Source organism: Bubalus bubalis, chromosome 21 (genome assembly GCF_019923935.1).
Source record: "Bubalus bubalis isolate 160015118507 breed Murrah chromosome 21, NDDB_SH_1, whole genome shotgun sequence".
Classification (NCBI taxonomy): Eukaryota; Metazoa; Chordata; class Mammalia; order Artiodactyla; family Bovidae; genus Bubalus; species Bubalus bubalis.
This window is the reverse complement of record NC_059177.1, coordinates 4,672,321-4,700,125: the sequence shown is the minus strand read 5'-3', so window position 1 is coordinate 4,700,125 and position 27,805 is coordinate 4,672,321. Positions and strand designations below refer to the sequence as shown.

General features: G+C 39.5%; 1 protein-coding gene across 11 annotated transcripts in view; it reads right to left on the bottom strand.

Annotated features, from left to right (window-relative positions):
* Positions 1-27,805, bottom strand: part of RBMS3 (RNA binding motif single stranded interacting protein 3) — an 817,173-nt gene that overhangs the window by 25,529 nt on the left and 763,839 nt on the right. For 6 of the 11 annotated variants that reach the window (XM_044934041.2, XM_044934037.2, XM_044934042.2 and 3 more), the window contains 2 exons: positions 8,351-8,431; positions 5,473-5,600 (listed from right to left, as the gene is read on the bottom strand). In XM_044934041.2, coding sequence (XP_044789976.1) covers positions 5,473-5,600; positions 8,351-8,431 — 209 coding nt within the window. Of the gene's footprint in view, positions 1-5,468; positions 5,601-8,350; positions 8,432-27,805 lie in introns of those variants that run through there. The other 5 variants (XM_044934038.2, XM_044934043.2, XM_044934045.2 and 2 more) reach the window with 1 other exon arrangement.

The following is a 27,805-nucleotide window of genomic DNA, read 5'->3' as shown; positions in this document are numbered from 1 at the left end:
TATAAGTAAGTATAAATATTATAAGTAAGTATAAGTACTATAAGTATTATTATAAGTACTATAAGTATTATAAGAGATAGGGAAGGCACTACATTATGTTTAAGGGATCAATCCAAGAAGATGTAACACTTGTAAATACATATGTATCCAACATCAGAGTACCTCAGTATATAAGGCAAATGCTAACAGCCATGAATGGGGAAATTGACAATAGCACAATAATAGTGGGGGACTTTAACACCTTACTTACTTCAGTGGACAGATCATCCAGGCAGAAAATCAATAAATAAACAGAAACCTTGAGTGACACGTTAGACCAGATGGACTTAACTGATATTTATAGGGCATTCCCTCCAGAAGCAGCAGAATACAGTTCTCAACTCCACATGAAACATGCTCCAGAATAGACTACATATTGGGCTACAAATCAAGCATCGGTAAATTTAAGAAAATCAATCATATCAAGCATCTTTTCTTGCCAAAACACTATGATATTAGAAGTAAATTATAGTCAAAAACTATAAAAAAAGCACAAACACGTGGAGACTAAACAATATGTTACCAGACAACCGAAGGGCCACTGAAGAAATCAAAGAGGAAATAAAAAAATATATAAACACAAATGACAACAAAAACAGAGTTATCCAAAACCTATGGGACATAACAGAAGCATTTCCAAGAGTGAAGTTTATAGCAATACAATCTTACCTCATTAAACAAGAAAAATATGAAACAACCTAAATTTATACCTACAGCATCTAGAGAAAGAAGGACAAACAAAATCCACAGTTAGTAGAAGGAAAGGAATCATAAAGATCAGAGGAGAAATAAATGAAACAATATTTGAAAAGATAAAACTGATAAAATGTTAGACTCATCAAGAAAAAAAACGAAGAGGGCTCAAATCAATAAAGTTATAATCGAAAAGGAAGAAGTTAGAGTGGATACCACAGAAATACAAAGGATAAGCAACTACCATAAGCAACTATATGCCAAAAAAATGGACAACCTAGAAGAAATGGACAAATTCTTAGAAAGGTACAATCTCCCTATATTGAACCATGAAGAAACTTAAAATATGAACAGACCAATCGTAAGTACTGAAATTGAAACTGTGATTAAAAAACTCTGAAGAAACAAAAGTCCAGGACCAGATGACTTCACAAGCAAACTCTATCCAACATTTATAGAAGACTTAATGGCTATTCTGAAACTATTCCAAGAAATTGCAGAGGAAGGAACACTCCCAAGCTCACTGTATGAGATCAACATCACCCTGATACCAAAACCAGGTAATACCACCATAAAAACAGAAAATTACAGGCCCATATCACTGATGAACATAGATGCAAAATCATAAACAAAATACTAGATAGCAAACTGAATCCAACAATATATTAAAAGGTCATAAACCAGGATCCAGTGGGATTTATCTTAGGGTTTCGAGGTTTCTTTTTATATGCAAATCAATCAACAAATTGAAGAATAATAACCATATGATCATCTCAATAGATGCAGAAAAGTTTTTGACAAAATTCAACACCCATTTATGATAAAAACTCTGCAGAAAGTGGGCGTAGAGGAAACATACCTCAACATAATGAAGTCTATAGATGAGAAATCTACTGCTAACATCATGCTCAGAGGAAATGCTTTCAGTTTCATCATTAAGATCAGTAACAAGAAAAGGATGCCCACTCCCATCACTTTCATTCCACAGAATTTGGAAGTTCTAGATATATTAGTCAGAAAATAAAAAAGAAATAAAAGGAATCCACATTAGAAAATAAGTAAAACTATCACTCTTTGCAAATAAGATGATACTAAACACAGAAAATCCAAAGATTTTATCAGGAAACTACTAGAGCTCATCAGTGATTTCGTTAAAGTAGAATACAAAATCAATACCCAGAAATCTGTTTCATTCCTATATACTAATAAGGAAAGATCAAAAGGAGAAATTAAGGAAACACTTCCTTTTACCATCACATCAAAAATAATAAAATACCTAGGAATAAATTTACCTAATGAAGCAAAAGACCTGTACTCCAAAAACTATTAACACTTTGATGAAAGAAATTGAGGATGACATTAACAGATGAAGAGATATATATACACCATGTTCTTGAATTGGAAGAATCAATATTGTCAAAATTACTATGTTTCCCAAGACAATCTTGAGAGTCAATGCAATGCCTATCAAATTATCAATAGCATTTTTATAGAACTAGAACAAAAAAAAACAATCTTAAAACTTGTATGGAGACATAATAGGCCCCAAGTAGTCAAAGCCACTTTGAGAAAGAAAAAAGAAGCTGGAGGAATCAGGCTCCCTGACTTCAAACTATACTGCACAGCTACAGTGTGGTACTGGCACAAAAGCAGAAATGTAGATCAGTGGAACAGGAGAGAAAGCCCAGAAGTAAACCCATGCACTTGTGATCAGTTAATCTATGAGAAAGGAGGCAAGGCTTTACAATGGGTAAAAAACAGCCTCTTCAGTAAATGATGCTGGGAAAACTGGACAGCTACATGTGAAGTAGCTACATGTATTAAAATTATTTAATACCATACACAAAAATAACTCAAAATGGATTAAAGACAGAGATGTAAGACTGTATACTATAAAACCCTTAGCAGAAAGCATAGGCAGAACACTCAGACATAAATCGCAGCAATATCTTTTTTGGTCCATCTTCTAAATAAAATAACAGATGTAAAAAGCAAATATAAATAGAGCAACTATATGCCAATAAAATGGACAACCTAGAAAAAATGGGCAAATTCTTAGAAAGGTACAACCTTCCCATATTGAACCATTATTGTTTAATGGGACTTATTAAACTCAAAAGGTCTTGCACAGCAAAGTAAACCATAAACAGAATAAAAAGACAATGCACAGAATGAGAGAAAATATTTGCAAATGATGTGGCCAAAAAGGGATTAATTTCTAAAGTATATAAATGGCCCATGCAGCTCAATATAAAAAAGAACAAAACAACCCAATCAGAAAATGTGCAGAAGACCTACACTGGTGTTTCTCCAAAGAAGACAGACGGATGGTCAAGAGGTACATGAAAAGAGGCTCAACAGTGTTCATTATTAGAGAAATGCAAGTAACAACCACAATGAATATCACCTCACAGCTGGCAGAATGGCCATCATCAAAAGTCTAGAAACAATAAACGCTGGCGAGGGTGTGAAGAAAACCCTCTTACACTCTTGGTGGGAATGTAAATTGATACAGCCACTGTGGAAAACAATATGGATATTTCTTTAAAAACAGAACTACCATATGACCCAACAATCCCAATCCTGGGCTTATATCCAGGGAAAAGCATGGTTCAAAAACATACATGCATCCCCGTGTTCACTGCAGCTCTGCTTACAATAGCTAAGACATGGAAGCAACCTTAATGTCCATCTACAGGTGAATGGATAAGGAAGATGCATATATATACACAATGCAACATTACCCAGCTATTAAAAAGACGAAAAAAATCTATTTGCAGCAACATGCCAGAACTGGACATTATCATACTAAGTGAAGCACGTCAGAGTGAGAAAGACAAATAGCATATGATGTAGTTTAGCACAATCTAAACAAATGATAAAAATGAACCTATTTATAAAACAGAAACAAACTCACAGACTTAGTAAACTTATGGTTACCAAAGGGGAAAATGGTGGCCGGGGGAGGGATAAATTGGGAATTTGGTATGGACATATACATATACAAATTTAAAACAGATGAGGAGCAATGACCTCCTGTATAGGGAGATCTACTCAATATTCTGTGATAACCTACATGGAAAAGAATTTTAAAAAGAATAGATATATGTGTAAGTAAAACTGAATCACTTTGCTGTACACTTGAAACTAACACATTGTCATTCAACTATACTGCAATATAAAATAAAAATTAAAAACCTAATAAAAAAACCAAAATGCATTATTTGCTATAGGTATTTCCTGAAAGTTTTATATATATATAAATCATTATATAATATTGATAGTAGTAGCAGCAGTAATGATAAAATAATACTTGTATTTGTAAGGTTAAGTCATATTCTAGCACCAGGGTCCTCAACCCCCAGGTCACGGACTAGTACCAGTCCATGGTCTGTTAGGAAGCTTCATCTGTACTTATAGCCATTCCCCATTGCCCCAGAAGGGAGTGTCCAGTTGCAGGAAGACAAGCTCGGGGTTCTCACTGATTCTGCACTATGCTGAGTTGTGTAATATATGACAGTGTGATGATAATAGAAATAAAGCACACACTGAATGTAATGTGCTTGAACCACCCCCAGACCACCCCTCACCGCCCCCCCACCCATGAGAAACTGTCTTCCACAAAACCAGTCTCCTGTGCCAAAAAGGCTGGGGACTGTTTCTCTAGCATATTTAATTCGGAGGGTCCACTTGAGAAGTGAAACCACATACAGAAGGTGCCATTAACGTGATTAAATCTTTTAACAACAAATCGCTAAATGTGAATTGAGAGCAAAGAAAACTTATGATCAAGAAATGAGCACCACTCATTTGCACCACTCTTCTGCAAACAGGAAGAGTCTTTGGGAATTCTCTATCCAGCAGGGTTTTGACCATCACCTACAAAGTAGAACAGTTACCATGAGAGAACTTCTGTATATAGACTGAAGTTCTGTTAATTCCTTTGGTTTCCATCAAAACCACTCAAATTTTAATCTCCATGATACTCCACACAAAGCCAAGTGTACTTGGCTTTCTAAGTGACTTAAGGCTTGTCAGCAGTAATTCTGACTCCCTGATTTTTGCTTTGCCATTTAATTCCTGAATCTCTACTCCATATGGTTTTATATTTCTCCATACTCATTTTCATAAACTGTTTTGCTGGGTAAGCTTGAAGCACTCTTGCCAGGGGCATGCTGCTGTCTTCGTTTAAGAATGACGACCCCAAGAGCACAGTGCAGGCACACTGCAGTGTCAAGTGGGAACACTGCAGTTTTTCCAAAAGTATGTGTGATAGAATTGTTTTGTAAAAATGGCTACAATGCCCCTTCCTTTTGGTAGTGAATACCTACATTATCTTTGGGGTTGGTCAGATGATTTGCTTTGGTCTATGGGACTGAAAATATGCTGGTCATCTGGGCACCTCTTGCTGTTCTCTGAATTCTGAGACTCCCATGGTCAGCGTCACCTGGCTCCATGTTATCCATCCCACAGCTATCAGATGACTGATGCCCAGAAGCAGAACTGTGAAGGTGTCCAGCTGCTGTGCCCAGATGCTCACACAAGCCCAGTCAAGAGCAGGAGAAGCATTTGCCTAAAGTTCGCCCAAATGCCAACCCGCAGAATCATGAACTAAATTTTTGTCACTGAGTTTGGCTTTGGCATGGTCTCTACTGCAGCTAAAGCTAGCAGATGCCACATGAGAGGGTGAAGTCCAGATGCAGGTCTGGAGGGACAGAGTTTAGCATGGCCAGCACTTACTTGGACTGTTGGTAGGAATACGCAGATGCATGCTCGCTGGCTGTGTCCACTGCTATCTGCTGCTGCTGACCACTCGTGTCCTGGGACGAAGGTGCCACTGTCTGGGGAGAGGTATCAGCCACAACACCCTGTGGAGGCAACAAGGACATAGGACCTCACTGGTTTGAGCAGAAGGGCTCCTTGTGGATGGACTGTAGGGCATATCCCTGTGCTATCTGGCATTGGGCTTGCGTGGAGTTGCACTCGGCTACATAAAGCCACAATAAAAACTAGCAGAAAAACCACAGAACTCATCTGAGGAATTTACCTCCATGTGGCACCAAGAAGACTTGCCATCAGAAGACCCTGTAGCAGTCAAATGATCAAGAAATCATTTTGCCTGCAGTTAGAACTTTTAAACTGCAGCTGCCTAGAGCCACACTAAATAATAATTCCTTAATTAAAAAAGAGCATGCAGCATTCCTATAACAATTTATACATTTGAGCATTTTCCTGGGAATAAATTTCTCGATCTGGCAAAACCATGGACCTTACTATTAATAAAAATCTATATCCAGGTTTGGATTCTTCCTAAAAGGACATTGTCAAATATGCTTTCCCTTAAGGAATTTGATTTGCTTTATTTACTTCTATTTTTCTCGACATAAACTGGGATTCATTTAGAGGTTTCAGAAAAAGAAACAAACATCCTTAATTTTGATTTGCCCCTTCCTTTAGCCTTTTGATGGCTTCCGTTTCTCACAGATGCCAACAAGAATAGATTTCTTGAGTTGGTCTTCACTCAGAAGTTATGTTTGGTTCTGAGAAAGGTTTGGTAGTTAGTCAGCCTGGGGAGAGAATCCATATGACTACATTCTCCTGGTTGTACTTATATTATAGCCTTGGACTTCTGCAGAGATACAGGCTTTTGATCAATGTTCTGTCCTTAACGGAAGTTCCCTGAAATTGCTCCTCAAAATGTGAAAATTCTCCCTTTATGAATTCAATATTTTTTCACCCCTAATCTACTATATGGTATTACACAGTTTTCTGAGTTTCCTACCTGCATTGACTTGTATGAATACTGGTGAATTTTCAATGACTGTTTTGGCACAGAAAATGAATCAGTGCTTTCCTTTATAAGCACAACTCAAGGCAATATATCAGGGTATGCTTATATAATTCTTAGTGGTATACTTCTTTTTAAATCTCAGATTTATTGATATATTAGACTGTTTCCAATAAGCAATACTCTCAAGTGTGTCTCCTTGTTTTAGAGTCCGCAAAAACCTCAAATTCTGTAGATAAGCACACACATTTGGTGTACAGATAGAGAGATGCAGGTATGTGGCAGACATCGATGCTTAAGGCCACCTATGATGTCTAGATTCATAATTTTTTCTCATGGCCTAGCTGGGTTTTGATAGATAAATCTAGCAAAGAACATATATTTTAATCACATACTCTCGAAAATCTGAAAAGCTAATTAAAACCTCTTTAATAGTGAAACATTCTCGAGGGCTTATAGGTCTGGAACACATAAAAGATTAACTAGTTGGTCCTCCTTGGTTTCCTAAATGACACGGTATTGTCCTCTTAAATATCTGCGCTTCCCAAATATTGGTACTAGCAAACATTGGTAACATACCAAAAACAAGCAAACATACATTTTGAAAAGATCCAATTTGGTCTCTCAAAATTTCACCTAATCTGTGCGGCTCCAGAGGTTGGAAGAGTCATGCTGGTCTCCCACACTGAGTGGTACCGACGTGAGAAGCGGCAACAGCTGGACTCCAGAGGAGTCCCAGCCGATGGAGGACATCCACTGTGACCATAACAGCAAATGTGCGTCAGGAGAAGGAGAAGGAGGGCTGGGAGCAGGGAGACGTCTATACCTCTGAGTTCTCACCACCGTCCACATAGCTCTATGCCCCTCCTATCCAGTATCTTTCTGGCTCTGTCCAGTAAAACAGTGTATAGAGGAAATGGATTCAGCCCAGTGGAGAGAGAGGAGAGGAGAAAGCTTCCAGCAAGGCCAACATGACTTTATCACTCATGGTCTGCACCAACCAGAGTGGTACAAGTTCTCCTCCTTTGTCTGTAGGATGCCACAGTCCCATCAAGGTTCACTGGTGAGAGCAGGGGTCCTTCATCTTTGGTACACAAAAGAATCACCTGGCATCCTTTAAAAATTCTCAGGTCCAGTCCACACCCTGGACCACATCAGACTCTGGCAAAAATCACTATTTAAAAAAAAAATCTTGAAGTAATTTCAACATGCAGAAAAATTTGAGAACTACTGCTCTAATCCAGTCCTTCTTAATTTTTAATGTGCGCCTTGATCCTTAAGGGCTCTTGTGAAAATGCAAATTCTAATTCAGTAGATCCAGGTAGAGTCTGAAAGTTTGTATTTCTAACAGGCTCGCAGGTGGTGCTGCTCATGTTGGTTTAAGGAGTACCGTTGGAGTAAGGGCATCGGAGAACTGGCTTATTCAAAAGGCTTCAAATGTTTCCCTTCCTCTTTCTGATTGTGGCTCACATTTGATGGAGTAGTTATTTGATCTTTGGTCTTTTATCTAAGCATACCTGTGGCGGATTCATGTTGATATATGGCAAAACCAATACAATATTGTAAAGTTAAAATATAAAATAAAATATTAAAAAAAAAAAGTGGCGTTCCTCTGAGACCTGGATACCAAATTTGCTTGTGTCCTGTACAAAGCAAGGCAAAGGCGTGTTCAAGTAAAGTCCATACTTTCACAGAATGAGCTTGCAACTGCAAACTTTCAAGTAGCACAACAATCACAGCTAAGGATTTGGGGGGTTTACAGTGGACCCTGGTGCTCAAGGCTGAGATTTATCTGTCCTAACCTCGTTCTGTAAGAAGAGACGGACTTACTTCAATGGAAACAGCTGTCGGAGGCACAGGCGTGTACTGGGGGATGTAGGTCCCTTGCATAGGAGCCGCGGCAGTCATGTACTGGAGGAAATCAAAGAGAAATGCAGATGAACTTGGGCATGCGGCCGGCAGGAACAGTGATAGCACATAAGACTTTTCCATGTGTGGCCCCCGCCAATGCGTGATTAAACTTAAAGTCTATTTTGACCGAAAATAATGCAGTTTCTAGCAGTATAGAATAGCCATCTCTTATTGATTCAGAACCAACAGAAGCCCACCTCTCCGACATCAGTACAAGTTCATTCTTCCCACCCCCTCATGTTGTCCTGAACATTCTACATTAGCTCCCAAACATCTCACTTTCACATCCAAAACACAAATGCCTGCCAGGAGGGCAGGGATGACCTCTGCTTTTTTCCTCCATTTTATTGCTAGCACATAGTAGGCTCTCAACAGATTATTTGTTGAATGAATAAATCATATTATGAAAAATAATTCTTTTCTAACTAAAATAGAGGGATAATGTAAGAAATACTTATCTACCAACAATCACAATTGGCAAATGTTATCAATTCTTTTGCCATTTGATAGCTTTTTTTTAATATAAATAAAGGAAATAGTGTTCCAGATCATCTTGAAATTGCCTTTTTCTCCTCCCCCCACTCCATGTCACTGACAGTATTTCCTTTTCCACTCCTTTAATTCTCTAAATTTTCTTCATCTAAATGAATAGTTCAATCATTTTTCACTAAGTTGTAGTAATTCAGTAAAATATTCAGTAAAATATGTGTTGGGGATAACATGTATTTTGGCAACAAAAAATTGAAGACGTAGAAAAATTACATGCCCACCTCTGTAAGCACAAAGCATGGCCCATATTCCTGTTTCTATTATACATAGCCTCTGACAAGTTGAGGTTCTACTCTTTTGAGGGTGGAATCTTCCATGGAATCAACTGTATTTCTGAGTTTCTAAATTTCATCATCACAAAATTTCAGATCCAAAATCATCTAATGAAAACAAGGCTTCTCAAAACACAGTTTCATTGAAACAATTCTTCTGGAAACGACAAGCCCATGATTCTTTATTCTTCTAAAGTCGCTACGTTCACATATGAAGGGCACCCATAAAAATGCAAAATCTAAATTACAATGTTATGCATTGATAGGTACTTTCAGTATCCAAGAGGCATGATAATTCCGAATCCAGGGAAATATCTGAATGGAGATTGGCTCATCAGATGTTGTTTACTATTCATGGAGAAATAGAGCAACTCCCGACAAATGCTTCTCCATCCTAAACGAGCACTGTCCTCCTAATTCTGTTTGCTGAAAATAGAGACAACCGTTGTGAAGCAACCCTAAATCAAACAAGCCAAACTGCTGCCCGTAATCCATGTGTTACTGCTGATAACAACTGCGTGCAATTCCTATCAGTACAAAAACAACCTTGTAATGTGGACTAAGGACAGCCGTTTGCAAGGCTTGGGGATATTACTAATTTAGCTTCATAGCTGAAACTTATCAGAGATTTCTGCACCCCATTCTCTGTGCTCTCACAGAGTTCATCACTCTTCTATTAAAATTGTCCGGGCTCTCATTTTCCTAAAGGCGTGGACCAAGTGTTACGTATGCCTGCATCTTCCAACATCCTACGCTGTGCCTGGTACTTAGAAGAATAACTGTTCAGTGGCTGAATAAAAAGGCTATGCGAAGAAAGTCTTCCGTTTCCAATTACATGTCTTGTATGCCTCTTAGCCATTGATCATTCTGAATTCTGTATAGAGACTTCCCCACCCCTATAAAGTGTTCATATAACTTTTAAATACATTAGCCCACTCAGCTCATCACTGTCCCTGTGTCCTTCAGCAGACAGTTACTCAGGGATCCAACTGCTGTCAGTTTTTCAAAAAAGTACAGACCTCTGGATTCACATTTCAGCAAATATTATTTCATATCTAGCACCCATGGCAAGTGTCTGCTTTGCCAACAAAACTGTCCCAGAAAGTGTTGGAGGTAACAGTTCCTTGGCCATTTCAGATGGGTGGTTTGCTTGTGTCCTACGGGTTTTAAGCATCCCTTAATTTACTATTACCTATGTGCTTTTTTTTTTTTTTTTTTTTTTTTTAGAATGTTACCTCAGCTGGGGGAAAAAAAGCTTTCTGTGTTTCAGTGCATTTGAGCAATTCTGCATAATGTAGCCTCTTGGATATGACTGCGTGCGTGCTCAGTTATGTCCTACTCTTTGCAATCCCATGGACTGTAGCCCACCAGGCTCCTCTGTCCATGGGATTTTCCCAGCAAGAATACTGGGGCGGGTTGCCATTTCCTTCTCCAGGGGATCTTCCCAACCCAGGGACCGAACCCATGTCTCTTGCATCTCCTGCATTGGCAGGTGGATTCTTTTCCACTAGTGCCACCTGGAAAGGTCTCTTTGCTATAGACATAGAATTTTAAAACTGAGAAATCAGGTTTTACAGAAGCCTGCTGAAATGGCACTTTAAATCAGTCTCTCAACCTTTTTCTCTTTAGTACCTACTGATTTTGCTTAAAACTAGTACTTTAAAGAATATACTTTGGAAAAAGTTTAATCAGATATCAAAAATCCCAGTAGATGTGTAGAAAGTGGGACTATATTTTTACCGATAGAGTTAATACTCTTTGTGGCTCATGTTCTACGCTTTGGTCATGGTTTCCAAGAGGTACAACACAACAGTCAGAGGATACTCCCTCACTGATCTTGGTATTTTTTATGCCAGAGGTAGTAATTCCAAACTTTGCAATTGTCATCAGTGACTGTGGGTGTCCTTTTTATAAGAAGGCAGTGTCTCTGGATACTGCCTGACCCACCCCTGCTCCGGTGTCCACATCGCTAAGAAGAACTTTCTGTGAATTAGACATAGGGACATGGGCTGGGGCCACACAGAGCGCTATCCATGACTTCACGTGAGAATCCACCTCACTTTCAGACCTCTTGTGCCAAACTAGGGTTCTCAAGTAGTGTAGTTAGTGGAAAGCATTTTGTGTGATTCTTTTCTATAAGTTTCTTGAAATCATGCAGAGTTATCCAAAACCTCATCTCTGTTCTATTGAGTAGAAGGAATCTGTAAATCTTCACACCTTCCATGGCATTTGATGAGGTTATGAATGTAGTCAAAACTGAAGTGCTTACAGTTTAAATTCTCAGTCATCTTCTCTTCAGAACAACACTGAGTTAGGCAGGATGGCTCACCCATTTTACATACTGACAAGCTGGGATATACTGTGAATGCACTCCAGTTCTGTAGGACCGAGTCCACTTTTCTGTCAACTTCATGACTTTTGAAATAAAATCCTAAGAGCTTCCATGATCATGACTGTGTGTGCGTGCTTCAGCCGCTCTGTTGCATCCGACTCTTTGCGACCCCATGGACTGTAGCCCGCCGGGCTCCTTGTCCATGGGAGTTCTCCAGTCAAGAACACTGGAGTGGGTCGCCATGCCCTCCTCCAGCAGATCTTCCCAACCCAGGGACTGAACCCAGGTCTCATGCATTGCATGCACATTCTCTACCATCTGAGCCACCAGGGGAGCCCATGCCATGTATAATATGCCAACTTAAAAAAATAACGTTAATAATTGGAGTTCCAATTAAGAGATATAGAATAATAATGCCTTAACATTTTATCATCATTTCATTTCTATAGATTTTTAATTTTCACTTTATATTCTGAATACCTAATTTTCTTCTAGAAGAGCTACTATCCCTATGCTTATTTTATAATTTAACTTTATGCTGCTCTTCTGAACAGAACTTATAGAGAATTTTTAGTATAAATGCAATCACCTCAGTTCAATGTGTTGTATATTTTTTATTTAAAAGAAAAACCTTTCTGGTTGCTCGTTTTTTTTTTGGTGTCACATAAAATCTAACAGAGCTGGAGAATGTTGTTTTAAAATTAGGGACAGGCTTATTTTAAATAAGTCAAAGCTATGGAGTTTTATACTCTGTAAGACTATTATTATCTCTCGATAAACTTTTGCAGTAAAACTTTTCTGTGGTAGACATATATTTTCTAGGGTAAAGCTTCAAGATGTGACAGACTTGTAAAATTAGGCACAGGAGCTTATAGGAAATGGCTACAGCCATGTGCAAGATCAACTCTCAGCTTTAGCTAACTGGTGGAAATACCTCTGAACTCCCTCTGCAAGCATTCAGTTTGGTTTCCTTAAGACCAAAGATAAACTACAGTCAGAATTGACATTGCAGGCTGCACAAATATGGTTTAGATCTCAGTGCCTAAGACTGCTTTCTTTTTATCCAGCTAATAAGTGACTAAAACCTAAGAAGGACCTGTGATATAAAAACTCTGCTGTTTGACTTCATACATTTCTGTGGATTACTTATTAAAACCAAAACAAGAATGGATGTCTATCCTTTAAGCTAATTTACTTTACTGGTTTTTCTCAAAAACTAGAAAATATCTTCCATAATTATTTCATGAGTACAACTTATTCTGTTTTTTTTTTTTGATAAATTTTGATATTTCTTTTTTTTTTTTTGATACAATGGCTGATGGGAAACATATTACAATGAGATGATATAGATACAATGGATAAATCCATATATTTCCCTGTTGGTGGCCGCTTAACGTTTTGACATTCCATGGATACGTCTTTTCTAGTAAACAGGTTGATGATTTTCACATATTCTGAAAGTACTGGGTTTTCACATGGCATATGCTGGAAACCCAAATAGCCATTTTCAAACCCACAGAATAAATTCCAGACTCCATCACTTGTTCCAAGAAGTCTAGACACTGCATCACCAAGATAGTTACATGAAGAGAGAAAAAAAATGATGAAGTTAGAGAGGAATTGTGTTTTTACTTATTTAATTTAGAACAAAATATTTCTGTTACTATGGACTCGTTGATTATTTCTGAAGAAACAAAAAAGTGAAAACTCCAAATTTTTAGTTCCTGATTTACTTCCCTCCCAAAGCAAAATAAAATTTTATAAAGTTTTATATAGTTCCTGATGGCAAACTTTTCCTTTTACTTATCTGTACAGCAAAGGGAATCCCCACATTTCAATTTTTGAAATTTCCTAAAATAATCAAACTTGCTCATTTGAGGTTATTGTTATATTATGTAGGTTCTTCAATGGGTGTGCCTAGTCCTTGCTATGTAAAGTGAGTTAGTTGCTCAGTGGTGTCTGACTCTTTATGACCCTGTCCATGGAATTCTCCAGGCAAGAATGCTGGAGTGGGTTGCCATTTCCTCCTCCAGGGGATCTTCCTGACCCAGGGATAGAACCCAGGTCTCCCACATTGCAGGATCCTTTACCATGTGAGCCAGTTCTTGCAATAACACTCAAAAATCAGTGTAACAGAGTTCAGCAAGATTATTTGTTTAGGTCTTATCAAACTCAGATAGTCACTGACAAGGATAGAGGGAAGGCAGTTAAACAGAGAAAGCGGAAATTGGTACTGGATGGTGCTAACAGCCTGAGGCATGAATCACTGTTGGGACCATCTAATACAAAGTTTGCTTTCACAAAAGAAGCTGGAGGATAAAGGAAATAGCCTGAGTGGCTTGGGGGAGGCACAGAGTTACATTAGGTCAAGGTACTCCTAATACCTGAGTTCCGACAGTTATACTGCTTGGATTTGCAAAATTCTGTCATCTTAGAACTGGGGAGAGAATTAGTATCATTTCACTCGCTTACATTGGCTAAGTAGTAAAAGCTGCCTGGAGTATAATTCTAGGAATGTCTTCTAAGTCTCCGTGTCACTTGAAGGATGAGAGACAGTCTGCCAAGAGGAAGAGAGCTGAAGAGGGTCTCCCTGAAAGGGCAAAGTGCCCCCACCCACTAACAAGGACCTCAGGGATGGACTCCGATGTGGACGTCCACCGCTCAGTGTTTCCTCTGCTCTGCCACTCCTGCCAATGAGACGCTGGCGAGTAAAGTGGGACCCCACATAGAACGCTGATAGTGTATGTTTTGGTAATGTTTTATGTTAGTTTCAATTTAAAGCCTCTTGACTTTTAACTAGTGGAGGTACAAAGTAGACAGCTATGAGTGATAAAATAATTATCCCGAAAGACTAGGTAGATGTGAATACAGATAGCAGCACAGACTTCGCCTACTAGAAGTAGGAGTTCCTGAAGAGGAGAGAAAAGGAGACCAGTTAGTGAGCTTGATAGAAATGGGAGCCCAGAGTATATAGCCTACATCATCCTATATAGTTCACCAGAACAGTTACTAAGCATAACCCAGAGAGGTGTGCATTAAACTATTTGACAAAAAATACAGATGGTCATTGTTGAATCTGGAGTGAGGCCCATTTATTGCTGCCAGACAGCAAAGAAAGAGACAAGGAAGAATCTTGGAGGGTTGGTTTTTTTTTTTTAAATGGGAAACTTATAAAACTCTACCCACTGAACCACAAGGAGAGGCAGTCATCCCCGCGTGATCACAGGCTATGGAGGCCTTCAACTGTGTGGAAAAAACAATCTTCATGAATGTACTGGAAAAAGCCAAAGCCCGTTAAGTTTGAGCACGTGCACAGATCATTGTGGTAGCAACAAAAGTAAAAGAGAATACTACAGAAATTTAGCTGATTAAGAAACTGTGTCTTAAAATTTGAACTTGAAACAACTGTGTAGATGTCGTGAGTTCCTTCCTCCCCTCTCTTCAATAACTTTTTTGTGTGTGTGATGGGTATCACAAAATGTAGAGAAAGATAAGAGAGATTTTGTGAACCACAAGGACCACTCAGGAGATAAAGATAAGAAAGTCGGATTAAAAACTGGGAACTAGAATGGAGGCACCTATAAAAGCATATTCACAGTGGAGTAGCAGGAATGCAAGCCTCCCTGGGCTTAGTAGAGAGGGGAGGTGAGTAGAAAAATAGTAAAGAATATTATGAGCAAACTTATGTCAATACATTTGACAGCTGAGATAAAATACACATATTTGCTGAACAGCACAATTAAGATGGATGCAAAAAGAAATAAAAATCTGCATCATTCTACATTTATTATATAAAAAAAATGAATTAGAAATCCAAAACATTCCGAAAATAAAATCTTCAGCTTCAACTGGGTTCTCTAGAGAATTTTTCAAACATTTAAGGAATAAATAGTACCAATCTTGTATAAATTCTTCCAGAGAATACTAAAGGAGGAGGACTTCACTCATGAAGTTAGCACACTCCTTATATAAAAAATTGATAAAGACATTACGAGAAGGAAGAAAAAAAACAAACTATAACCTAATGTCTTTCATGAACATTTACAAAAAACCTTAAATAAAACTTTAGCCAATCATCTCATATACATATAATGCTCAAGTGGAATGTATTTCAGGATTGCAAGGTAGATTTAACATTTGAAAGTCAATCAACTAATTCACCATATTGACAGAATAAAGAAGAAAATTATATGATCATTGTGATGACTTAAAATATCTTTTATAAAATCTAATATCTGCATATGAGAAATATCTTAGCACACTAGGAATAGATGGAAACTAGGAATAGAAGTCTGCAAACAAAACATTTATAGCTGACCTCATAGTTAATGGTGACATATTGAACGCTTTCTATTTAAATTTTGGAACAAGATAATGACATTCAGTGCCATCTCTTCTATACTGCTTACCGATTATAAGCAGTGCACAAAGGTAAGGAAAAGAAGGGGAAGGCATAAAGAGCAGAGATCACCAGTGAGAAACTAAGGAAACCGAGAGGTGAAGGCGTTCTGTTGCAAAATTCCAATAATAGAAACATATTCTTAACTCTTATTACCAACATTCAGTAAGATTATATTGAGACCCTAGTACATACTAAGTACTAAGTAAGCATAAACGATAGTCTTAAAGCATGGGTTAGGGAACAGGACTGATAAAGCCCAGAAAAACCAGATTTCATTACTAACCCACTGGATACCCTGGGTAGTTCCTTTCTCCTTTATGATCTGAAGTATATCAAGTATTTACTTTTATGTATTATTCATTATTGCAAATCTTACATTTACCACAGTATCCAGGAAGAGTAAGTTGGCATTTTATATTATTATTTTCTTTTGTTAGTCTTCCCTTGTTATACTTGAACTTCCTGTCTGTTTATACCCTCTTTGTTGCTTCTTAACATTCTCTATTATCTTTGCTTATCAGTATGATTTATGAATTGCAAAGAATTAAAAGTCTCTGTAAAGCAGTGAGCTCTTCAAATGAGAGAAGCTGTTGAGATCAAATCAACATTTACTTAAATCAGTTTCTAAATTTGAAAGCTTCAAGAAGAAACCACTTTAAAAATGACCTGGATAGTTCTCTCAGAAACATACATGAACAACTAATGTCCTCAGCCTGTCAGAGCTCACTTAATCTTTTTTCCAGGAAATGGAGTTTGCTTCTTTATTTTGGAAATGAAATAACTGAAGGACTTTGTCAGGAAGATAAAAGTCCTCAATGTGCCTCAAAGTGGTGTTGTTTTCTACTTAAGTCTGTGCCTAAAGCATTAAATCAGGCTATAGGTGAAGACACCTCAGACAAACTGAAAAGGCACTCATCCAGATAGACACACACACACACAGCAAACTCCGTTTGCACATGAAGCATTCCCTCTCAATCATCTGGGGTCACACGTCATAAATAATAACCACCCCAGTGAACTGGAGCAGGCAAAGTCAACGTGAGGAAATGGTAAAGGTGACTAAATTATCCTGTAAAACAAACTTCAGTCTCTACAAGAGACTCAACAAACATACTTTATTTGTGTGTTTGGTTTTGAGTCAAGAGACTTTCAGATGTGCAGCCTGGCCTACAGGACTAGTTAGAATGTTCACATTAGATATTGATCTGAGATGCACAGGGACGAGTGAAGGTAAGAAGGAGGCAGGAGAAGCAGAAGAGACGGGGCAATGTTCTACAAACGAGGAACAACGTATAAAGCGGCGGTAAGTTGAAAACTGCAAAAGTAGAGCATAAAGCTATTTGAGAAAACTACTTCTAGGAACTGTACTTATTTAGGAAAGGAAAAAGAAAAAGACAGATTTAAACAGCACTGCCCTGTCCATGTGAGCATACATAACTGGCAGCACAAAAGCATGATGGAGGCGTTTCTGCTGAGCTAAGAGATCCCCATTCTGGTTTCCAAGGATGTGTTCAGGGTAAAGAGCTAAGGGCAAGGAGATGGGAGGACTGGAAGGAAAGAGACTTTCTAGTACCAAGGTCCAGATTCCACTGTTTGCCACCGAAAGTGAAGAACAATTTGTCTGACAATAGCTGTAAAACAATGGATAGACAGAGGACATCATCTTGGGGTAAATTTCAACCCACTCCCATTGAGGCCTTAGAATCATTGTGAGCCACAGCATCTCAGATATGTTCAGCCTTACCCAAATCTGACTCCTCATGGTTTACTTTGAGTTGCTTTGTATGATGCTTCAGAAAGATCTCAGTTTGCAGCCATAAATCTCTTAGTGCAACATAAAATGGAGTCAAACATTCATATGCTAAAGGTTTTATGGAGAAATATTAGTCAGATAATGCATACAAAGCTCTTAGCACAGAGCTGGGTATATACAAACCATCTAATAGATAGGAACCATCATTATTATTGATTTTATTTTTATTGGTATTATTATTATGAGAAGATGGAAATTTCATTATCTTAATAGTCTGTCAGGGTCAGAAATGCAGCTTAGGCAGGAAATGTTCATTTTTTTCTCTTGGTAATCACACTAATAAGACACTTGGTATCAAAAGAGGGTCCTAAAGCAGGGGTAACAGACACTTAACACATGTGAATTGATAGTTATAAGTGGAGGGAGCTTGTGTTTCTGAGAAAGAGGGAGGGGGAGGAAGCCAGGAAGACCTAGAGGAAAGTGGCAGAGCACAGTGCCCAGGAGCATGTGGGGAGGAAGGAAGGGTGGGAGGAGAAACTGAAGGGCATCTGAAGCGCAGGGACGCATCTGTACATTCAGTTTGAAACTGCTCACAAGCCCATCATGTGTCCCATATTGAACATGACCCAGTCTTCCCTGATATTATTCTGGGTTGATGTTTGTGGAAAAACTGGAAAAGGGGTGAATTTCTGAACCAGCACAGTGTGCAGTAGACAGAGCAGAAAGAGGTGATTATATGAAAGCCGTAGATTCCTAAAGGGCATAGGATTGGAGATTCCAGACAATCTTATCTGGTTTCAAAGTATTTCAGGACCCAGTGACATCTGGGTTACATTCTTAAACAGAGAAAGTAGACTTGGATGCAGATGACTCAGAAAGACTGAAAAGTTGCCCCGAATCTTAATATTTTCCATCTAATGTAAAAATAAGAAATAAAGGGATCAATGAGAGAAACAGTTAAGTAGTTCCCTAAAGAAATAAAAATAACGGCTGTTTAAAAATCCAAACAGGAAGATCAGAATTACTCTTTTACGGTGGCGGTATAGAAGTCAGGCAAAGTCAAAAAATCTACATAGATACTGACTATTCTTAATTTTATCTCTAGACTTTCCGTGGCCTGGTCTGATCATCTGACCTTGATTTCTATATACCAGAAGACATTAGTTTCTGTTCAGGGGACATTCCTTCACAAACTCACAGGTTACTATGCATGCTAACTTCTTAGAATGTCAATTATACACTTTCCTAGAGTTTAAGTTTTGTTTTTATTTCTTTTGAGAAAGGAACTGTGTTTTCCATGTCATTCAAAAATATTTACGAAAGTCAACTGTGTTTAAGATGTTATGCATCTTCACTGTAAAGTAACTATAACCCAATAAAAACAAACAAGAAAACCCAAAATGAAATCAAACAAAAAAGATGTTATGAGCCCTATTTTTCCAAAGAAAAAATACAAATGGCCAATAGGCACATGAAAAGATGGTGACTAACACTAGTTATTAGAGAAATGCAAATCAAAGCCACAATGAGGTTACCGTCTCACATCAGTCAGAATGGCCATCATGGGAAACTCTACAAACAACAAATGTTGGAGAGGGTGTAGAGAAAGGAAACCCTCCTGAACTGGTGGTGTAAGTTGGTGCAGTCACTTGGAAAACAGTGTGGAGGTTCCTCAGGAAACTAAAACTAGAATTACCATGATCTAACAATCCCACTCCTGGGCATATAACCAGACAAAACTGTAGTTCAAAAGGATCCATGCACCTCTATGTTCATAGCAGCACTGTTTACAATAGGCAAGACATGGAAACCACCTAAATGTCTGTCAAGAGATGAATGGATCAAGAAGATGTGGTGCATATACACAGTGGAATAGTACTCAGCTGTAAAAAAGAATGAAATATGCCATTTGCAGAAACATGGATGCAACCAGAGATTATACTAAGTGAAGTCAGAAAGAAAAATATAAATACCATGTGATGTCACTTACATGTGGAATCTAAAATATGACACAAACGAACCTATCTGTGAAACAGAAACAGAATCATGGGCATTGAGAAGAGACTGGTGGTTGCCAAGAGAGACGGGGTTGGGGGAGGAAGGGAGTTGAGAGTTTTTTTTTTTTACCACATAGTAGTAGTAGTGTTAGTCGCTCAGTAGTCTGACTCGGAGAAGGCGATGGCACCCCACTCCAGTACTCTTGCCTGGAAAATCCCATGGACGGAGGAGCCTGGTGGGCTGCAGTCCATGGGGTCGCTGAGGGTTGGACACGACTGAGTGGCTTCACTTTCACTTTTCACTTTCATGCATTGGAGAAGGAAATGGCAACCCACTCCAGTGTTCTTGCCTGGAGAATCCCAGGGACGGGGAGCCTGGTGGGCTGCCGTCTTTGGGGTCGCACAGAGTCGGACACGACTGAAGCGACTTAGCAGCTGCAGCAGCAGCAGTGTTTGTTTGTGACCCCCATGGACAGTAGCCTGCCAAGCTCCTCTGTTCATGGGATTCTCCAGGCAAGAATACTGGAATGGATTGCTGTTCCCTTCTCCAGGGGATCTTCTCGACTGAGGGGTGGAAACCTGGGTCTCCTGCATTGCACGCAGATTCTTTACCATCTGAGCCACCAGGGAACCAGTCCTCAAGAAGGAGCTGGGAGAATTCTGAGGACAGATTGAATTTGGTTTTGATACAGGAAAGAAGAAACTGTAGGACTAGAGTTGTTTGGAAAAGTCAGGGATAAAAAGTTCTGAGGTTTATGGAAAAGCCTAGAAGAAAATATCAAATGGAGTGTCAGATCAGATCATATCAGATCAGTCGCTCAGTCGTGTCTGACTCTTTGTGACCCCATGAATTGCAGCACGCCAGGCCTCCCTGGCCATCACCAACTCCCAGAGTTCACTCAGACTCACGTCCATCGAGTCAGTGATGCCATCCAGCCATCTCATCCTCTGTCATCCTCTTCTCATCTTGCCCTCAATCCCTCCCAACATCAGAGTCTTTTCCAATGAGTCAAGTCTTCGCATGAGGTGGCCAAAGTACTGGAGTTTCAGCTTTAGCATCATTCCTTCCAAAGAAATCCCAGGGCTGATCTCCTTCAGAATGGACTGGTTGGATCTCCTTGCAGTCCAAGGGACTCTCAAGAGTCTTCTCTAACACCACAGTTCAAAGGCATCAATTCTTCGGCACTCAGCCTTCTTCACAGTCCAACTCTCACATCCATACATGACTACAGGAAAAACCATAGCCTTGACTAGATGAACCTTTGTCTCTGCTTTTGAATATGCTATCTAGGTTGGTCATAACTTTCCTTCCAAGGAGTAAGCGTCCTTTAATTTCATGGCTGCAGTCACCATCTGCAGTGATTCTGGAGCCCAGAAAAATAAAATCTGACACTGTTTGCACGGTTTCCCCATCTATTTCCCATGAAGTGATGGGACCGGATGCCATGATCTTCGTTTTCTGAATGTTGTGGGAATCTGGAATAGTGCCCAACAATACCTTTATTTGTATTGACCCTGAATGGGCCACCAAGCACTAGATCTCAGGTGTCCTGGCATATTTCTGCTAGTCTACCACCCCACTTTCTTACATAAGGTTTGGATTTCCCAGATGTTTCCAGTGTTACTACAAGTGAGATTTCTCCAGGTACTACTCATCTAACTTGTCTGTTCTATGGATTTGGGGAAACTGACTTTTCTAAATTAAATAACATATACTGCCTGTGATCCAAGTATCCTATTTCTGTCAGAAACCTTGCATACTTTCAAACTTGTATGCTACCCTCAGTAAGTTATTTTAAATACAAATGCCTCATGACAATGAAACAAACCTGATATCTGCAGGTTTTTAATGACCATTGCAACAAAACATTTTGTTCTGGATTTCTTTTATTCAGTATCTTTCAAATGACATTCCATGGAGGGCTATTCCAAGGAATTTTTTTATACGTATTCCACAGTCTTGTTTACTTTAAGTTAACAACTTTGAAAAATGATGGAGTAAATCAAGCTAAGCAGGTACTTTTATTTTTGTTTTACTTGGAGATGAGGTTTCCTTTCTCTCTTTTCCCTCTTTCTTTCTTTATATCCATTGTTTTTTTCCCCATCAGTACTTCTCCATCTTTAGTGTGCAAATGTTTATTGTGAATCTACAAGTATCTCTAAGAAGGAAAATGCAATTTCCCAGATGTGCTGGACTTCAACACTCTTAACTGTTTTAACTACTATAACGTCTCATGAGATGGAGGAGTAATCTCGAGGACTCTGTCTTTATGTTGAAATTATCTGAGCTCTTTGAACAAAATACTGATGCTTGGGTTCCACCTGCAGAGAACTGGATTTAACTGGTCTGAAGTGTGGCCTGGGAATTAATATTTAATGCTCACCTGGTAATTCTAATATGCCATAAAATTTTTAAATCTGCTACCATAGAGTGTGTTTGGAAAATTATGCTTTATATATGTTGCCCAAGGAAATCTATAATTCACATAAATGATCAAAATATTAAATGCAAGTGATTTATGCTGAGTACTTTGAATTTCTACTATTCTTCCTTGGAGAGTCTTGGATTAAGGAAAATAAAACAGGAAAAATATATGTATACCCCTGAAGAAACTGAAAACAATTGTGAAAGGCACGGGAGATAAGTAAGTATACGTCCAATAAAACTTCTTCCCAATTCTACCCAGGATCCTGCAGGCACTGGCAAAAGGCTGGGGGGAGGCTGAAGAGGAGGAGAGAAGAGTACAGCTGTCCTCATTAGCCGTGAGTCACAGTGAGGCTGGGGACAACCAAGGGCAACTTGGGTGTGAAACTGGGGGCTCAGTTGAAAGCTTTGTTTCTGGTTTTATGTATTTTAGAAATACAAACAGTGAATAATCAGGATTAGATGCTGCCAGTTACAAAAAGAGCTTTAATATCCAAGTATGGCAAATCCTCTTAGCTGTATTTGACACCAGTGGAAAATAAAAAAGGCCAATTTAGTTACTGTGCTAATTATGAGAGGCTCAAAGGAATGTGCTGGGGAAGCAAATACTTGTAGACATCATATGAGTCCTTCTCTGGACTCATGGGTCCCTTTAAAAGGACCAAGATTCTCTCTCTATAAAAATAATATATATTGGTCCTTGGTCCTTTTAAAAATGGAGTGAATGCTCTTGACATTAGTAAGACCTCCCTGAAGTATGGAGTGCGAGTATGAATCTAATAGGAAAGGGAGAAAGATGACCACAGCATTCCACACCTAGGAATTACTGCTGCTGTGTTTGTCAACAAGTTTGCTTCCCTCCCCTGCAGATTAAGAGAGGTTAATCTGGAGCTCCTGTTCCTGTTTAGGGTCTCCCTAATCCTAAAAGTATCTCAGGGAACTAGCCATGCCTTAGTGGACACACACATTACACCCGAATGCCAGTTGTCAAGGCTCCGTTGTCTTTGTAGTTCCCGTGTATATCATGATGGGCTGTGTGCCCTGAGAGTTTTGACTGTCCTGTGTACTCAGTTGCTCAGTGTCTGACTGTTTGTGACCCTATGGACTGTAGCTCACCAGGCTCCTCTGTTCATGGGGTTTCCCAGGCAAGAATACCGGATTGGGTTGCCATTTCCAACTCCAGGGGATCTTCCCAACCCAAGGATTGAACTCTCATCTCTTGCATTGGCAGGTGGATTCTTTACCACTGAGCCATGTGGTAAGCCCCTTGAGTGTGCTACATAAATTCAGATTTGGAATTCAAAATTCAAATTCAGAGTCGGGAGTTCTCTTTCTCACCAAGGACCAACTCTTCTCATTTCTGACCTAAGTCCATTGGTCTTTAAAAACACATCACACAGAAGGAAGGAAATCATACAAGACAACAATGATATAAAATAGAATTCTAGAAGGAAGGAAAAAGAATAATAGAGGATAATAAACATTCAACTTTTATTTCATCATAAATGTAATCCTCCACTGTCCAGCGATCCATCCTCCCCATTCACAGGCTGCCTGGCTGGCAGCAGCGGTGCTCACGCTGGGCTGAGCTCCAGAACCGCCCGGAAGGCAGTTAAAGGCAACAGCGCTGGGTTCGTGGCCAGTTTTAGGCTGATGAATAGTATGTCTGGTGTGGGGCTGGAGAACTGTACTTCTAAGTTTCTCTCGTCATCTCACTCTGCCCCTGGGGGTGGACTCAGGTAAGGAAGAGCTGGGGAAGGGCACCGGCTGCCCCTCCCCAGGCCTGAATGCGTCAATACTCGTTTTCATCAAACAGAAGTTAGCGATCGTAGAAAAAGGCCCGTGAGGTCTGAGTGGTTGTACTCCACTCTTCATGAGACTCCTGAGGGAAGGTACTAGAGACTGAGCCATATACACACGTGTACTTTAGTGTCGTGTGAAATTAGCTCTTCAAAGGAGCTTGAGGTCTAAGTGGCTTGAATGATAAGTGCAAATGCCATGGGTGTAAGCTTCAAAGCAAGCAAACACCTTACAAAGTATCAGTGAAAGATAAGATATTTCAATTGAGGTTAGGGGATTAAAACAACCCTCAAGTCTTGGCCTGAAGTAGCTGAGTTCAAGGCCATCACTCAAACGTAATTCCTAAAGGAATGAAAATAACAGAGACGTTTTACTACATGTGTGTTAAAGGAATGATAACAATAATAGTAATAAAAAAACCAAAATGGCTATTTATTTTACATTTATATTCAGTTTTATAATGAAAAAAATCAAGGGGAAAACATCTGAGAGCAAGAAATTCAAGAAGCTAAAACTCACAGAAATAATCAAAAAGAATGGTTTTCAAAAGACTAATTGATATTTGTTCCCTATGAATACTGTGAATCTGCAAGAATTTTCAATGTCATTCAGAAAACAGTTAAATTCCCTATGGACTGTCAGGATAAATTAGGACAAAACAAAATGAGAAAGAGAGAGAGGTAGAGAGCATAAACTGTCCTGCTAGATGAAAGGGTGTCTTGTTTGATCCTGGTTGAAAATCCTATTTAAGGGGAAACGGCCTTATGTCCACTGGCTGGCTGCCTTTTTTCAGTGAGTTCTCTCAATATAATAGAGCATCACTAATGGATTGGGTATGGTGCTTTTGCATTTTGTTAATGACAAAAAAACAGCTAAAGGCCATTACTTGTTCTGATTACCATGCACAATGATGGTGGGGCACTTGGATGTATGTCTTCCAGAGAATGTGCAAAAGGCGTGACACAGGACACTGAAGAGATGATTTACGAAATCACACACACACACACACACACGAATGAGGCAAACATGCTATGTCATCGAGACCAGTATGTTAGCAATGGTGTCTATGTGAGTGTCCTGAACAAGGAAAAGTAGAAAAGGACTTTCACAAGGTAATTCTGGGGAATCCATGATAATGATGTTACTAAGATAAATAAATGTGATGACTACCTGGGGAAAACAATGAACAAAAATGAAACTTTTCAGAGAAGGCATTGCTGAAAAGTAGTAGCTATATTTCTAACAGACACATTGTAGATTTCCACCAATATTTTAAAGTATTTACTATAAAGATCTCCTAATAATTCTGCTTTCTCCCAATCCTTTCACTTTTTCTCTTACTTTCTTGTGCTTGAGAGATTCCTATCCCATTCAGAAAGCTCTCAATATTCATTCAGATTTCCAAACTTGTTGGGAAATGTCTGGCTATTTTAATTTAATTTAAGTTAAGGTTAGGACATTGAAGTGTCTCTACCCAACCAGCATTCTTATGTGTAGGCATTTTCTAGTCAATCAACAAATACTTATTAAATACCTACTCCGATGCTACTGGGTCATAGAGAAATTAAGTAAACAGAAGTAGTCCCTGCTCTAAACGAGTGTATAAACTCTAGAGGGAATGAAAGGTAATTAAGCATAAAATGAAGACCGTGCATTAAATTTTATGATGGAGATATTCCCAGGGACCTACGGGAATAAGAAACATCAGTAACTCTAGGACAAGATGGAAGGAGGAAGAACATGTCCAAGGAGAAGGAAACAAGCCCTGCAAAATAAACTACAGGTCCCTGCTGAGAAAGCCTCAAGTTGAAGCATTGAGGAAACAGCATTCCAGCTAGAGGAACAGCTCACAGCTCTCACTCTCACTTATATGGAGACCTTGGGGGCTCAGCCCATCCTGGGAGCCGAGAGCAGTGCTGGAGCACAGGAGGAGTTGAAGGTGAGTCTGGAACAGCAGGCCCAGGGTCAGGAAAGGATGTGGACAAGCAGTAAGGACCGAGGGTGATGCTTGGAAGGCTGTGGAAGGGTCAAAGGCAGGCCATGTGTGTGGCAGAAACATGGCTCTGGTGGCTGGAGAGAGAATGGATTAGGGTAGGTGACAGCTTGAATCAGCAAGACCCATCAGCTGGAAGGAAGGCTAATTCTGCCAAGGGATGACAGAGTAACTTCCTGGGGGAACATGTCTGCACTTTTAGAGAAAATGCAGCCATCTGACTCACTTAGTACTGTTTCCCCACTTTGTCTTCCCTACTGATTTGGAGTTAAAGTCAATGCTGACTTCTTTAATTGGGGGTGAGTCTTTATTTAAAGACTGCTACTGCTAAGTCACTTCAGTCGTGTCCGACTCTGTGCGACCCCATAGACAGCAGCCCACCAGGCTCCCCTGTCCCTGGGATTCTCCAGGCAAGAACACTGGAGTGGGTTGCCATTTCCTTCTCCAATGCATGAAGGTGAAAAGTGAAGACTGCTTTAGACTTATTAGACTTCCCTGGTGGCTCAGATGGAGAAGGCAATGGCACCCCACTCCAGTACTCTTGCCTGGAAAATCCCATGGATGGAGGAGCCTGGTAGGCTGCAGTCCATGGGGTCGCTAAGAGTTGGACATGACTGAGCGACTTCACTTTCATCTTTCACTTTCTTGCACTGGAGAAGGAAATGGCAACCCACTCCAGTGTTCTTGCCTGGAGAATCCCAGGGATGGGGGAGCCTGGTGGGCTGCTGTCTATGGGGTCACACAGAGTCGGACACGACTGAAGCGACTTAGCAGCAGTAGCAGCAGGTGGCTCAGACGGGAAAGCGTCTGCCTACAAAGCGGGAGACCTGGGTTCAATCCCTGGGTTGGGAAGAACTCCTGGAGAAGGAAACTGCAACCCGCTCCAGTATTCTTGCCTGGAAAATCCCATGGATGGAGGGGCCTGGTAGGCTACAGTCCATGGGGTTGCAAAGAGTCGGACATGACTGAGTGATTTCACTTTACTTTCTTTAGACTTATAGAAAACAGATTTGTGGTTGCCAACGCAGAGGACATGTGGAGGAGGGAAGTGGTGGGAGTTTGGGATTAGCCGACACAAACTATTATATGGAGAACAGATAAACAGCAAGGTCCTACGGTAATAGCAGAGGGAACTATTAATGTAGTCAACATCCGGTGATAAAGCACCGGATATATATAGAATATATAATATAGAATATATAATATAGAATATAGAATATAGAATATAGAATATAGAATATAGAATATAAAAAAGAATCCATATCTATGTATAACTGAATCGCTTTGCTGTACAGCAGAGATTAAGAGAACAAATCAACTAAACTTTGATTAAAAAAACACTTTTATTTTCATTAAAAATTTGAGCTTTAGTGCCATGCCACCAGGAATAATAGGAAAAGCACAGTCCTTTACTTCCAAATCTCCATGGACCTATGATCTAAAAATAGGGGAGAGAGTAGTGAGGAATGTATAAGTATCTATACAACAGGCACCCACAGAGGACTTTGAAAGTTTGAAATAAAATGAGATCACATCTGGCTATGCAAATCAGAAATGGATTCATGGGGGAGAGAGAGCATTTCAGACAGGTAAGATCTGACCAACAGAAACTGCACATGTGACAAGGGAAGAAATTCCAGGCTGAAAGTCAACGAGAGGAAAGGCAAGAAAGAAAATACTCATGGCCATACACATCCTACAAATAATTATGACCAGTGAAAGAACAGAGTTGTGGAGGCTGACAGGAGGAATTACAGTTGGCTAAAGCAGCTTGAGGATTATGCAGCCTCAAACACAGGCTGATGAGTCCCTCTTAACGTTTGCAGATGAGTTGAGCTTCTTGACTGGGAA